General features: G+C 36.3%; 2 protein-coding genes and 1 long non-coding RNA gene across 4 annotated transcripts in view; 1 reads left to right on the top strand and 2 right to left on the bottom strand.

The window, feature by feature from the left end:
- Positions 1-3,226: 3,226 nt before the first annotated feature.
- LOC105678842 (acyl-CoA Delta-9 desaturase-like) lies at positions 3,227-5,374 on the bottom strand. The gene is made up of 4 exons (XM_067349378.1): positions 5,182-5,374; positions 4,842-5,047; positions 4,518-4,703; positions 3,227-4,241 (listed from the first exon to the last, which is right to left on the bottom strand). The coding sequence occupies exons 1-4, from the start codon at positions 5,302-5,304 to the stop codon at positions 3,971-3,973; spliced, it is 786 nt and encodes a 261-aa protein (XP_067205479.1). The 5' UTR covers positions 5,305-5,374; the 3' UTR covers positions 3,227-3,970.
- A 155-nt stretch (positions 5,375-5,529) lies between these two features.
- Positions 5,530-16,238, bottom strand: part of SP2353 (EGF like, fibronectin type III and laminin G domains protein pikachurin) — an 87,669-nt gene continuing 76,960 nt past the window's right edge. The window contains exons 13-16 of one of the 2 annotated variants that reach the window (XR_010888475.1): positions 15,144-15,389; positions 14,303-14,406; positions 13,209-13,903; positions 5,530-12,567 (exon numbers count right to left, since the gene is read on the bottom strand). Coding sequence is in view for 1 of the 2 variants with exons in the window: in XM_067349360.1 (XP_067205461.1) it covers positions 13,755-13,903; positions 14,303-14,406; positions 15,144-15,389 (499 nt within the window). In the remaining variant the exon portion in view is untranslated. Of the gene's footprint in view, positions 13,904-14,302; positions 14,407-15,143; positions 15,390-16,238 lie in introns of both variants that reach the window. The other variant, XM_067349360.1, reaches the window with a different exon arrangement.
- On the top strand, positions 13,818-16,019 carry LOC136997934 (uncharacterized). The gene is made up of 2 exons (XR_010888477.1): positions 13,818-13,958; positions 15,708-16,019. It is a non-coding gene; the product is annotated as an uncharacterized lncRNA (long non-coding RNA).

Genomic DNA, 16,238 nt, shown 5'->3' with positions numbered 1-16,238 from the left:
CACTGCAGTTACTCCAGAAAAAATTGACGTCGTGCGCACCATGATAAAGACAGATAATCGCTGCACATACAGGGCCATTCAGGTATCCTTGGGTATAGGTATAACCCAAATCAGAACCATCCTGCATGATCATCTTGCTGTCAGGAAGCTTTGCGCTCGGTGGATACCACACAATTTGACGCAAGCTCAAAAGAAAGCGCGTGCACCATCACACAACGCATCTCAAACATTAGAGTTTTTGGCCGCTTCAGAAGTGAAATTGATGAAAATTCATCTGCTTTATAGTCCCGACTTGGCACCCTGCGACTTCTTTTTATTCCCATACATCAAAGGCAAAATGCGTGGATTCACATTTAATAGCCCGGAAGCGGCGGTGGAAGCCTACGAAAACCTCGTTTTTGAGGTGACTGCAGAACAATGGGCTCAGTGTTTTCAGGACTGGTTCCACCGAATACAGAAGTGTATAAATCATGAAGGCGAATATTTCGAAAAACGATAAAAAAGATTTGGTTAAAATAATTGATGTTTTCTTTGTCATCCGCAAAACTTTTAAAGCAACCTACGTATTGCAATTCTTTGTTATATTATAAATAAGTCGTCAATAAAAAGTCAGAATATGAAAATTTGCAAGTGCTAGAATATAGCTACAATAAATGTGTAATTTCTATTAAATAACACATATATTTCTAGTTCCTGTAAAAAAACATCTGATTTAATATTACATTTTACGAAAGAATATTTCTCTCTTTGCATTGAATAGTAATATCGTAAAAATAGAAATTGCTTAACGCGCATTATTAATAGATGTCTACAAGAAAGTACAAAGTATCTTTTTACCTAGGTTTGTATGCTTTGACATGAATACATCAATACTAGCATTTTTGATCATCATCTGTAAGACATACTTTAAGTTATCAAGAGACACGGTAGTGTCTCGCGCCAAGTTCACGCGCAGCGCAAGACCGACCGTGTATCTTTACGCGAGCCCGAAAGTTGAGACGAGCCGAGATTATCGGATCTCAATAACGGCTGGGCCGATTGAGTTGTTGTTAGGCTCAATCGATAGCGCATACCCAAATTACATAAGAAAAGTATGCTTGTTTTTACTGTAGGTGCTGTAGAAAAAAAGTTATAATAGTCCAAAGTCGAAATGTCTAAAATAGTACGATAAAAATGTCCAGCTAAAATGTCCATGTTCCGATTTCTGACGTTAGGTGCGCTGATGGCGCTGAGAAGCCGCGCGGCGCGCGCTTACGTTGGCATTTGCATTTATTTATCAAGAGACACGGTAGTGTCTCGCGCCAAGTTCACGCGCAGCGCAAGACCGACCGTGTATCTTTACGCGAGCACATGAGCTGATAGGAGTCGAGATTTTCATATCTCAATAATGCGTGGACCGATCGAATTTATAATAGGCTCAATCGATAGAGCACATGCGATTTACATAATAAAAGTATCTTTACTTTTTTTGTACATGCTTTCTAAAAAACTATATTAATTGCCAAAGTTTGCCAAAGTTTGCCAAAGTCGAAATATGCCGAAATCTATGTAAGTCTTGGTCGTGTCGTCTGTTCGTCATCCTTCTCTAATATATAAGTTTTTCCTTTGTCAACTAGAAGCATCAAAATGCGACATGGTTGTCCTTTTCTACATCCCGTGAAATGTCAATTCCCGCATAAGAGCGTCTTTTTTCTTTCCTTTCTTTTTCTAAAAGATGTCTGTCCTTTTTCAACATGGCGGCGCTCAGACCTGTCAGCTCGCAGCTTTGATGACACTAATCACATTGATATAATTAATATCGGTCGTAAAATGTATATGTAACGTGTTGTGGAGACGAATAGAGATAGTGTATATCAAAATAATAGTATTCTTTATAAAAAAAATTTTTCTCGTCTTGAAGTGCAGAAGTGTAGCAACACACATGCTGACAACACTCTTAAAGGGAACGTTCACAAGTGTCCCCTCCCGATTTGATTCTCCTTGAAATATGTTGTAAAACATACAATTTGAGAAGACACGTATTTTTTTATAGCGGCCCTAACTCAAATTTAAAGGGTGAAACACCCTTTTGAAAAAAACGAGTTTTTTCTTTGTGTGTAACTATCGCCAAAACCGTAGGAGATATAAAAAAAATGTTTCAAGTAGAAGTTGTATGGCTTGTAATGGGCTTTATAACTGTGTAGTTGGATTTTCAAAAATGTAATTTTTTTTAATTTACTCTTACCCCTTGGTATTATTTTTTCGAATTTCAAAATTTTTGTAATGACAAAAGTTGTAGCATTTTTTACGCTAAATTCAACCATATATGATTTTATTATGTTCCAAAATCGCATCTTTCAAAAATAAGTCATCAGTATCATATTATATGCGTCGCGCTGCATGACCGTTTAACAGTTCAACAGTTGCCAAGGATGGGGCTTTATCACCAAACAATCGCTTGATTTTTTTTCGAGCACTGTTGTCTAGTCAGACAGTCTTTAAAATCGTAGAAAATGACTCAAAAATGTTTGCGAGTTAATTCCATTTTTCACAAAACTTACTTTATTTGAAAAATTATTAAACAATGACAACAACATATGCTAACAATCTATAACAGCTGTTCGCACTAAAAAATCTCAGAGAATCTGAAAAAAATATTGCCGACAGCGCCATGTTGCGAGAAATAGCCGAACCACAAAACTTTTAAAGCAACCTACGTATGTAACTTTAGTATTTAGCATAAGATATTTACTGTAATTCAAATTTTTATAACGTATTTTAAATTAAAATTACAACAGTTATATCTCTTATATTTAGAGAAACATTTTTTTTAAGGGTATTTGTTTTTTTTTACGTAAACAAAATATTTTTAAATTCCCGTATTTAGTTTTAGTGATATATTTATTTTTGCTCACAATTTGATAAACTTGATGATTGATCAGGTTTCCAACACAATTTGCAGAAGTATTTTTAGCGATAGTTTTTTTTTTCTTGGAAATTCTGTTAAATATATTCTACAGTATATTACATATTACAATATATTACATAGTACGATAGTTTATATATAATAAATCAGTGCTCGGAATTAGTCTGAACATTTCAGCCGATTTCCGTGGTATACGCCTCCTTTCCTCTTCTTACCGCGCGCGCCGCAGCCGCTAGGGCCAGCGCCGCCGAGCGTTAGGAGCGACACTATCTGATTATGAGTGGGTTCTTCTCCCTATTTATTAAAATTTAAAAAAATGTATTAAAATTTATTAAAAATAAATTTTTTATTTTTAAATTTATTAAGTGGAAATATTTCAATAGATTTCTATGTCACCCATGAGGTACTAATACTGACACGTTTTTCAAAAAGTGGTTTTTATCTACATTATTGCATCAATTGTTCATTCTCATAAAAGGCCAAGAAAATCTAATTAAGAAAATCTCTTTTATATATATTTTTTTTTAAATTAAGAATTTATTTTTATCTTTAGTGGAATAGGTCTACGGGGGAAACCACTTAAAAAAAAACGCGTCAGCATTAGTATCTCATGGGTGACGTCAAAATCTATTGAAATATTTACACTTAATAAATTTAAAAATAAAAAATTTATTTTTAATAAATTTTAATACATTTTTTTTAATTTTAATAAATAGGGAGAAGAACCCACTCACAATCAGATAGTGTCGCTCCTAACGCTCGGCGGCGCTGGCCCTAGCGGCTGCGGCGCGCGCGGTAAGGAGAGGAAAAGAGGCGTATACCACGGAAATCGGCTGAAATGTTCAGACTAATTCCGAGCACTGTAATAAATTATAATAACTGTATTATGCTTTAATTGTTCATATATTTGATTAAATCATCATATTATAAAACACAGTTTTAAAATATTTTACATTATATGTAATTCACAAACACAGTTTAAAAGCCAGCGAGATACATCATCAAAAGCTCCAGTACGTTTTTTTTTTATTTTTTTTTTATTTTTTTATTTTTTTTTTTGTTGATTTATTCGGGTCTTGGTACTTCCGACAATGTGTGATGTGTACCATCACCTCTGGTCAGTACAATTTTTTTTATTAAATTTATAGGTGGATATTTGAGATCATAGGCTAATCTTAGTTTCGCAAAAATATCGATAAAGAAAGTGGTATAATTCATTTTGTTGTAGCCTTTTTCTGCTGACCTGTAGTCCCACGGGAACACATGGTGATAATTGTGGTGTCCTTCTCCCATTGTTAAGAAATTGACTAATTCGTTTTCCGTTGGTTCTATAGTTCTAAGAACGAGAAAATTATTAAAAAAAAATCGATAAATAATTAATTTTATAAAGATAATCATGAAGGCTATACTAACAATTTTTTTCTGATAAATGCCTTGATAAGAGATATAATACTTTATTAATTATTTGAAGGATTATTTGTTTGACATTTATATATTATCAAGTAAACATATTAAAATTGTGAACTATTTAATTTTCTGTTTGCTATATATAGATGCAATTACAGTTTTGTGCGCAAATTGTAAATATCATATATACGTGTGAATTACATACTTATCATACGGCCTGGTACCCCATACATGAGCGATACTGTTGATAGTCCATACGGAGTTCAAAGTGATTATATATCGTATAAAAACTTGCGACATAATGGCTCTTGTCCAGGTCTCATTCCAAAGGTATACAGGCATTGCCGTAGGTAGGATAAAACCGAAAAAAAGTTGAAGCGGCAAGAAATATCTATCACACAATCACAACAGCATTTAGAGTTCATTTAAGTGTATTCTTTAGCATTATACGTATTATCGTAAAACAAATTACTAAATTTTTCGAAATTTTTAATAACTTTTATTAGTAAGATAATAAAACGACATGTACTTTTCTCCAAAAGTTACAACAGGATCAGACATAATATCTGACAGATCAAGCTTCTTGCTTTTCTCAGTAAATTCCGGATGTTCCTCCATCATCACCCAACCTATATGTGAATAAAAAAAGCCGCGCTTGATATTGTGAGGGTCCGCATTAGTGTCGCAATATTTGTGATGCATACGATGGTTTTTTACCCATTTGCATATAGTATTCTGTAAAAAAATTCAAAAAAGTTTGCAAGTAAGGTTGTAAAGTCCTATCTATACTTTCAAATTACACATTATATATATAAAACAAGCAAAGTTGTTCAAATTATTGACAAAATTGATTGAGAAATTAAAATTACCTGTGCACATGCGCTGAAGCATACTAAAAGAAAAATTCTCAATGGTAACTTTGCTTTATAGCATTTATGAGTCCAAAGTCGATGTGCGCCAGCAGACACGCCAAAATTGGATATGATGTACATACCGATTACTTAAAAATATATAAAAATATATTTTTTAATTTTCTATAAACATCTATAGGTAACAATAATATACATAGAAATTTAAGAAGTAGAACTTAAAAAAGTTTTTCTGTTTTTGTGATTTATGATATTACAATCAAATATTTTCTTATGTTAAACAGAGCCAATTAAAATTAAGATATGGGAGGAGTTAAAAGAAACTTGCGACAAGAAAGACACCGCGCGTTTTATAAAATCTCTTTTTTTATTGATGCTTTGACAACATGGGCTGAGACACACACATTTGCTCATAGTTCATATGAATTTAACCACTGCGTGTTCAAACGTATACGTACACAATTCATTAAATAATCGCAGCCGCGCCGCTGCGCGGTCGCCGACCGATGTGCGCCACCGTGTCAACTTAATTTCGGGCTTATGTAAATCACACACGTATAAAATGTTCGATGCGAATCGATCGCTCGTAAACGGCACGCGGCCCGCAATTTCCCATCGAATCGCAGTCAGGATATATGCTAACCGAACACCCTCGGAAACGGAAAAATCATACAGAGTCGTATCACGCGATATACAGGCCGCGTCGAGAAATTCACGCGCGACAAACGCACGATTCAGCATACGCAGATCGACGAAGTTAATCGATTCAGCCCTGTACAATATATCGGATATATCGCATGAGACACACAAATCGCTATGGCATGAGGAAGAATTGTTCTATTAATCCTGGACAGGTGAGAGACTCGCGGAGATCACGACGCCGCTCTTGCGCGCTCGACAAGAACGTCCGCGAGCTTATTTAGTAATTTTTAATACATAATAGAGCTATTGCGCAGAAAAGTGATATGAAGGTACGAACACATTTTCGAGTATCTCACGACAGTTTTCGCGCGAGCCACTTACATTGTGTAAACGTATGCTAAAAATATATTGTGTAAAATAATGCTAATTAATTAGCTTTAAGCTCGAATTATTTGCTTGTACAGTTTATAGCGCAGAATTACAGATCAGGCAGACTTAGTCTGTCCAGAATAGAAGGCAGTCGTTTTATAAAGTCACACATATATACGTATTGGTTTTTTTTTATTTTTTTTTTTTTTATTTTTTTAATTTAATCTCGCATTATGCGACAGCTATTCGATTATCTTCGTTCTATTCAAAAGCCTGCCATTTCGTTTTCGCTTTATCACATTATTTAGTTGTGTTTTTACAGGAAATTTACAGAGTAATTACAGTAAACTTTTTTTACCTCGATGGACGTATTATTCTTGATATGATATTAATTTAGCCGAAAAAAATTGTAAGGTTGCCGAAGGCGCTGTTTATTTTATTTCTGCGAATAATTAATAATTAATTCCAATTTCAATTCTAATTATTAATTAGTTGCCAAAATAAAATAATAGTATTTTCTGTGAATCAATTTCTTTTTGATTGAGCATTAGAATATTAGAATTGACGCGGCACTGTCCTTAATTAATTATATACCTGTCCACGATTAATTCACAAACGCTTCCGTGATTCGCGCGTAGCGCCGACGCGCCGACGGTTACGCCGGAAAGGATTGAAGCGAGATAGTCGCAAACGATCGCGAGCGTAGCGTCCTATTTTTTTTTTTTTTTTTTCCTTATTGCCACGAGCGTGTCACGAACATTTAATGACGAAGATCTTACACATTGATCGTCTGAAACGAGGACGGGAGGCTCTCGAGGACCGGCCTGGTCGCTCGCCGAGTCTCGTTACATGCCACGTACACGTGTATCGTAAAAATCGTGCGCGTCCGATAAAATTTGCGCCGTGGCGGATCTCCGAGACACGCTAAAAAGGAATCGTCCTCCGATTCGCCTCGCGATATTGCACACCCGTCGATACACGCGCACACACACATGTATGTACATATACATATATCCGAGGAGATCCACATGGGTCGTAAGAATAGGTCGACAGGATAGACTCTTCTAATAGACTTTGCAGACGGACATAATAGAAATAGTTAATATATATATAGCATCATATATTAATATAATATTTAGTAATAATATAATATCTATTATATATTAATATGTATTGATATTTTTTTTCTTTTTCAATATAGTGCTTCTTCCCGCTTATTTCTTCTCCCCTTTTTTTTTTGTTGTCTTGAGGTGTGATATCCAGCGATTTGCATTAGACTTAAGTGGATATGATGTAAATACATACGCATCAGCCTTATTACGCGTGCTTAATTGTCGAATATCATTCCGAGCCGCTAAAAGAAAAGAAAAAGAATCTCTCCCTAAAATGTTTGTGATCACGCTCAACCCTTTCGCGATGCGTCAGCTGATGAAAGTGATTTCGCGCGTGTCCGAAATTATCGTAAAGCATTATCGATATATAAAACGAAGGTGTGGTGGAATTTGTTGATTAAATTTAAGTGCTTCGCACAGACTTACGCAAACAACAGACGAAATTCACAGACTTATAAATAATTCGCGAAAATTCGCATCGGTTCACCTTTATCATCCTAGGCGATTTTAGAAATCGCCTTGATGTTTTCGTATAATTACACATATTTTAAGTATGAATAATACTAATTGTGATCCTACACGAATAACATAAAATTTCAGAGCATAAAAATTCATTCGTCGTTCAATGCTTGAACGAAAGTTCAATCAAAAAAGTGGCGAAAGGGTTGAAATTCGTAGAATTTCACAGGTAAACTATTTTTACGTAGGATTACATCGAGGGAGGGCAGAGCAAGTTATTTGTACGAGACCATTAATTTCGAATGTCAATTCCTGTTTGTGGTTTTCCAAAGTTTCTCGCAAATTTCCATTTTATTTGCAATATTTTTATTTCACGTTAACGACGAGAGACGTCCTCGTTTAAATAGCTTACTCTGTACATATGAAATAATAACAAACAACTTCGATGTTTAAGTGCTTGTACGGTGCTCGAAATTAAAGGCGCACATCTAACAGCATTTTTTTTTTCTAAAATCGAATCGACGTGAACAATCATCGCCTTGAGCGAATGATTTTTCTCGCCTGTTCGAAATCGATTTTCTATCGCGTTTCTCTTTTTCTCTATGATAGACAGAACGCCGATTCGAGAAAAGCGACGCCGTTTTTTCTAATCTAAGCTCTTCCAATCGACTTTGATTTTTTATGATTTAACACTCAGTAGAAAAACACATCATATAATTATTAGCGATTAGCCGAATATTATCAACTAATTTTTTATATACTTTACTTTAATCAATTCGATTGTATCAATTCAACCCTAATTTATAAAATAAATAAATAATATGTAATTACATATAATTATTTGGATAACGTATAATTAATATATTATTTTTTTAGGTAATGCTCATAAGCAATTAAGTACGTCTTATCAAAGATAACACATACTATTTGTTTATAAGTATTGCACACATTGCTTGCAATTATGCAAATATTTTTGTTAATTTTAGAAAGTTTCATTAACTCATTTTATGATGTATTGCACGTAAATCCGGATCACATTCTGCGAGGAAATAATGAATTTGATTTATGAAGCAAATAATTGATGTTTGATTTATCGATTGGTTTCATCTCCGCAAAAATTGTTCTAATTTGCAAATAAAATTGTTGCAGTTTAAAGTGACAGTTCCTAGCTCTAGCTCGATAAAGCGCATTTGAATTCTGAAACGGAGAGTCCCGATCACGTTAGATTTTTCGCCATCGTTCAAAGGCCTTTATCGAAGGATCGCTCGTTCTTATATTTATATTTATAAAGGATATGAAACTTTCTTTTTTGATCTTCGAATAGAAAATGCACGATTGTGTGTGTGTATGAAAATTCGAAACAACAAGCGCGAAGGCCAAGCTCTAATTAATTAAAGCTTCGGTCTACTAACATACGTTGGTGTTAGAATTAGATTTGCCGTGGTATTTTTGAGCGACTCGGTACTCGAATACTCGAAAAAAAAAACTTCAATTCTTGCATAATACTGCGGAATCTTTAATCCCCCGACCTGAGAAGAGTAATTCCGATATTTAATTCAATGGAATCCGCGGTTAAATCGTAATTTAATAATCGCTTTGTTACAAAACACGTACACCGTGCAATTAAATGTTAATCGCCGTAAGAGTTCGTCGCTGGATTAATAGAATAATTATCGATCCGAATATTCGCAAATCAAGCATGCGGAATATACTCGAGAAATCCCATTTCGGAATAATTACCAGCTGGAACATTATTATCGAATATTCGAATACGTTGCACACTTCGAGCAATCCCGACGGCACTTGGTGGAATGCGTCCAGGAACCATATTTCCGTGTTGAATGTGTTAGCAATTACAAAATGAACGGAACATACTTGGACTTCTCGAGGAATTCCTCGCGTTATGAATACCACACTCGCGTACACTTGCGAGTGCGACGGGGACAGGGTTCATGCCTGCTATACAAAACGATTTCAACGTACGAGCACAGAAGCCTCGAGTCACTCAATGCATACTTACGCGAGATATTGTACATTGAATTACGCTAGAAAAAGTGCCCTTAATCCTCCCACGCGACGCCCTTCACCACGCGCGAAGATGCTCGCTCTAGAGACAAAGATATTGAACGTTAAATAATAACAATTAATCTGAAAAAGCTGAGACACTTTGAATGTTTTTTTTTCTTCCTGTTTCAATCAAGCGCGGCACAATATTGCATAAAATTATTTCATGAAATAATGTTCCTTTATAAGGAATCGTTCGCTGAATCGCGAGTGCTTTGATTTCTTTACTTTTTGCAAAAGCTCGAGCGTGAGAGGGTTAATGAGGACGATAATTATCCGCCTCCTAATTCTCAACGTACAATCATTTAAATTGTAATATTATTACACTTTCTACGCGACTACCACTCACCTTTGATATATTATTATATTTAGTCCCGAAAATAACATCCGTACAAAATTGACTATAGCCGATTGCTTTTATGATGTGTGTGTTCGAGTAGGTCATTTTTAAAATCATTTTTTTTTTTTTTTTTCGTGCGATGACAAAAGCGAAGTTCATCGATCACTGTTATACCTTACGTTTACTTTATCTCATTTTCCGTTTCACTTCTTTTTTTTTCGCCTTCTCCGCTTTCTCTCCCGTGGAGATAGGACACGTGTATAGGTATTGACACCTGGGATTTTCCGACCGGTAATGCTAAATTGTGTTCATGGAGTGAAACGCTCTATGAAGATAAAAAAATATGCGACGAACATCTGCATAACAAAGATATCATTTGTCTTCCTCTTTTTTTCTTTTTATACGTATATGTAAAAGTGTCATCGTTATCCTCTCCTTCCCGCGGCCCTCTTCGTCGAACAAGTCACTGAACGTCGTACGTAAAATTAATTATCGCGGAACGGAAAATTGACGTCACGACAGTTATTACAAACGATATTTCCGTTGAAACGGCAACTTATCTCTAACAACGCAAAGTCTGACAGAATTACTTTTATTATACAATTATAATAATTGCTAAACAAGCCGTGGCTTTTCGCCACTAAAATAATATAAGAAATTCAATGAACCGTGTATTTCTCTCGGCGCGAACACGCTAACAATAACTTGAATTGCTGTCTTATTTTTAGTGACTAGAGATAAAATTATTCTGCTAACATAAAACGACAAGTTCTCGCATAAAGATACTTATTGCTGCAATTATAATCTTCAAATCTTCGAGATATTGCAATTATAGGAACGAAACGGTGAAGACTCACAAATCATTCGCAAAATTCGTCCAACGCTGAACGAAATCGCTCACGAAGGGACGCAAGTCCCGTATTATCATCAGGATATGCACTTTGCACGCGGTTTGCATTTTGCGTATCATGTATTCCCGTTAGAATAGACACGATAAAGGTTGTTAGTGTTTGGTCCATGGCATAGCTCTCTCCTATTTTTCTTAGTAGTTACTCGTATCGATCACAATGTTAACTTCGATATCGTCGTAGAACTAAAACTCGTGCTCGTGGCTGCGCTTGTGACTTAGCTGCTAGAAAAAGAGCGTGATAAGTCCTAAGAGCATTAGAAAAGTTGCGGTACGCAGTGATTCGTAGGAGTAACGAGCACACGCCGTCCGGATCGACGCTGAATGATATCTAGCGTTACGTTAGTGATACTATTTTTTTTAATAATATATTTACGTAGCATTTTGCAACGCCGCTTCTGTTTCTCTTAACAGCAAATCAATTTTAAAGCATTATTAAAAAAATACTTGGAAAAAGTATATAAAAAATTGTATGAAAAATATTAAAACAACGTAAGTTATTTTATATGCATGTGATAACAATTGTATTAAGTTTATTATTACTAGATCAATTAATTCCATATATTGTAAAATTCTCATTTTCAAGAAACATTCATTTCTCTGTCACGCTTTCCTCTTCAATTTCGCCACTCTAATCGAGATTTCATCCAGCGCCGCTCCGGATTCCTCAATAATCTCGGACGCTTTAAACTCGTGAGGATCGAAAATAACGACACCTCGTGTCGAAGGTAACATCCGGTCGGAGGGAATAATCAAAATTGACGCGGAGGGGTTGCATTTTCTCTACATACTTTTTATCTTATTAGGCCGAAAGCCGTCTTCGAGACGCGCTCCGTCGAATTTTATATCCGGCCGAACATTGTCCTGGTGCGACGACTTCCATTTCCCTCGAATGCGCCACACACATTCCCGCGGGAATTCTCTTATTATCGCGCGCCCCGTGTAATTTAAGCTTTGTTGCAGAATTAGTTTTCAGATGAAATCCTATTTTGCAGAATTGTCAGACTATAACGCACTCTTGTCGCTTTATCGGCTCCACTATCGCCGTAATAGACATTGTTATTACTGTATATTATATTGCGAACAAAAATCTAATCTGCGCGAATTTAATTACAAAACAATTTCCGCGCGAGGCGACTATTAATACACAGATATATATGGGCAAAGTTAAAATTATTAATAGTGCGGCGGTTTAATTATGGACGCTGGGCGAAACTTTCAGTTTGATTTCGACGCGTTTCACTTTTCCGGGCACGGGACGAAAATGAACGTAATTGCCGCCAATTTTAATACTAACCGATGCGTTTTAGCTTATCTCTCGGCACAATTTAGAAACAGACACGATTGCAAAGAGTGTATAATTTACCACGATATTATTTTCTCGCGAAACAATGAAAAAAATTGCGACAATTTTTAATATTTAATTTCAGCAGTCTTGAATTTGCGAAACTCGATTAAAAAGTAGCACAGTTAGCATCAGTTTGACTGCAATTCTGTAAAAACGGACAGTGCTATAAATTAAAGAAGTCCTTCTCGCAATTTTCGCGCAGAATAGCACGACATTAATCAATTAATTTTACTTAATTAATGAATTATGTTGAAAGCTGCATATAATGAACGACTTTCTCTATTTCTTCGTGCGATTTACGTTTACTTCGTACTTCCGTTCGACTCTTAATAACATTTCCAATAGCGAGACTTAATAAAGCGAGAAAAGAATAAGTTCAAAGCTACCGGCGATTGCAGACTGACGCGAACATTTTTATCTCGTTAACTTTAAAGAATAATTACTTAGTAATAATTATTTAAGCACGCTAAAACGAAAAAGAAAAACGTGTCACGTCTATTTATTTTAATCGATTTTAGTATATTTTAGTATATTGAAGCGTTACTTTGTCGTGTAAATTCGCAAAAATTTTCATCAGAAATAGATGCTATTTTTTTGCACTGCATTGAATATTTACCAATTATATATTTAATTCCTAATTATATTTTTGTATAAAAAAATCTTATGAATTCTTGAAAAGTCTCGAAAAGCATACTTAAGCGGAGCAACCGTGACTCTTGAATAAATCAGACAATGAAATAAATTGTGAGTTACAATTGTGACGACGATTCCCGATCAAATACTTACCTTTCTATTTATGATTTATACGATACTACTACGTATTATGTCGTCGTTGAAAAATCATTTCGTCGTCTCATTTGTCCGATAGAACTTGAGTGAACCTTATTCTACGATCGACCCATCAGGATCGCCAGGAAGTCGCAGCGCCAAGGATCAATGCCGCGAGGCAAGCGATAGACATCTCCGCGATAGGTATCTCGGATCGCCCTAGTAATATTTACAGTGAAGCCGTCTACCACTCGATGGCCGCGCACGACGATGGTCGGTTTGTCGAACCGCTCGATCCCTTTTCATCTCGAGAGTTCCACCTGTGGAAGGATGAGTCTGTACAAAAATGATGAACCGCGCGCGCGCGCAGATTTACACACGGTCGCACGAGAGACACAGATGCACTTTCGTGTGGAGCACTCTATACCGCGGCTACACAACGCCGCGGTGTCCTGTGTGTGTATGTGTGTGTGTGTGATTCGTTATCCTTAAATTTTTCATATCCTAGCTTCGGGATGGACCCGACAACACCACCTCACGTCGGACGGCACGGATATCTTTCTTTCAGGGGATGCACGAGTGCGTGTTGGTCGCCTGCGCGGGCGACGACAGGGCGACGGAGAAGTCCGAGTCCAGCACGAGGTCGCTGATGCAACCCACGATACCCTTCGTGTACCGGCCGCCCGTCGTCCTCACGATGTCCGGTGCACCGCCTTCAAGACAGAACAAACCGAGTCTCCGTGAAAAGAATCATCCTCCCGCGCGAAGGTATGTGTCGCGCGACTTCTCCGTTTATTCCGAAAATGTATGGCGCAATTTTCCGTAATGCGAAAGCGGACGAATAATCTTTCCACTTTGTATCGCGTAGACGATGCATTTGTCAAAGTAAAATTTACGAATAAAAATTCCTTTAAAAAAGCCACGAAGCGTCAATAAAGATAATTGCAATTTTTATTTGTACAAAAGTTTGATTAATATCTTTTCTGCAAAAGTGTAAAATAAATTTGTGGAGCTTCGCATGGAATATTGAAAGGGAGTTGATGCTTTAAGATTGCAAGATTAATTTAGATTGGCAAGATATAAATACTAATACTATAATATACCGCACTCACCAACATAAAGACCAGTATCAGTGTTCAATTGTCTCAGCTGCCCCGGGGAGGAGGCTGAGACACCGGTACCGCTATCCACCACGAGAGACGCCCATTGCTCGTTTCTAGAAAAGAAGTTCGTGTTATTCAACGTAATGATCCATTTCGAATGTGGAGTAGAATAAACATTATCCTCGTCGTCGTTTTTAATGAAAAGTAATTTACTCGATAAAAAGGTGGACGCTGGTATTTCATTTTTATTTACTCTCGTATATTTACGTATATTTACTACTAAATATACGTTAAGATATAATACGTGAATGTTCACAAAAATATTGTGCCTCCTCATATTCGGAAGCGCCACTATTTCAAATACCCTCGAGCCATTGCTATTTGGAAGATCGGAGATAGGACGGCGTTTGCACGCAATACATCACGCTTATCATCATACGTTTCCTTTGACCGCAAATTCTTTGACAGATTTTAATTCGGTTTTACTTAATTAAAATTGTATTACAGAGTGCTATGGCTTTTTAAATTACGTTAAAATAACTAAAGCAATATATGGGTAATAAAGATTCCTTTTTTAGTCTTGCATTTGACGCATCTGTGTGAGTGTTGTTTTTTTTTAATTAAAAAAAAAAAAGCTCACGCGTGAATATTATTTTGCATTTTATCGATATAAAATGTGTGGCAATACAAGTGATAATTATATTCCTTTATATATTTAGCGTCGCGTCCTTTAATGTCTCCTCCCTTCGTGTGCGCCGATCGATATGTTAAATAAATAAATATGACGAAAATAAGCACACACGCGGAAGGGTGAGTCGTGTAACGAGGCGCGTGAAGTGTTTGTTCTCACCTAACGGCCCTGATGCGATGCCACAGATCGTCATCCAATCGCGTGAGATTGTACCGCAGCACGGCCTCACCGGAACCCAAATTATACGCGAGAGTGAGGTAGCCGTGATCCAGGCCGAGGGCGAGAAAATCGTCATTCTCGTCCCTTTGTTCCTGAGGATCCGACTGGCGGCCGCTCCACAGTAGCAAGCCGCTGCTGCTGCTCGCGCGGAATCTCATGTTGATGTCCACCCTATAGCTGATTATCCTGTAAGCGTCAAGATTATTATTATAAGCGCGATGACGCACAATGAGAATAGATCGATCCAACGGGAGAGAATTTATTTTAACCGTATTTTTTCTTATTCGCGCCAGAGGAGATTAAGAATTATGTTAGAATAATCAAAGCAAATAAATAAATGATAAAAGATACCTTTTTAGTTTTGTATTTGACGCATCTGCGTGAACTTTTTTTTTTTTTTTTTTTTCATACTTCAACGAGAAATAAAAGTCCACCGCGTATCAGTGATGCAATTAAATGTAAATGAAAAATTTACTTAATAAAATATGTATTATTCCCTGTCAGATATCGCTCACTTGTCAGTGTGTGACGGATGCGGGATGACGCTCGATAAGCCAACGCGCTCGATTAAACGGGTCAAGGAGCGATTGTGTAGCGCAACGTGTAACGCTGTTTACCGCCCCGCTCGCTTCTCAAAGTCCGCGCCGCCGACATGCCGCTTTGACATTTACCAAACTTTTACGTGCTGCCGATTATTTCGCATGTGTATTAATAAAGTGTCAAAGGACGAGCCAACAGTATTTTTAAGTTGCAAAAAAAAAAAAGAAAAAAAAAAACGGATCACTGGCACACAGGAAATGCGCCAGTTTATGCATATACATAGTTCGTACACAAAGCGTTTTACATTATAATTTTGTGTAATAATTTTACGCGTATGTTGCAAAAAATGAAAGTAATTCTTCACGTACGAGCTCGAAAAAGCTACCTATTATCTAGAATTACCTCTTAGTTTAAATTTAAAATTAAAAAAAAATTATGTGATTTAAAAAAAATAAAAATAATTGTGATTTAACTCTTAACGTTATAATAATAATC

This window comes from Linepithema humile, chromosome 2 (genome assembly GCF_040581485.1).
Source record: "Linepithema humile isolate Giens D197 chromosome 2, Lhum_UNIL_v1.0, whole genome shotgun sequence".
NCBI classification, from domain to species: domain Eukaryota; kingdom Metazoa; phylum Arthropoda; class Insecta; order Hymenoptera; family Formicidae; genus Linepithema; species Linepithema humile.
This window is presented reverse-complemented; position numbering and strand designations above follow the sequence as displayed.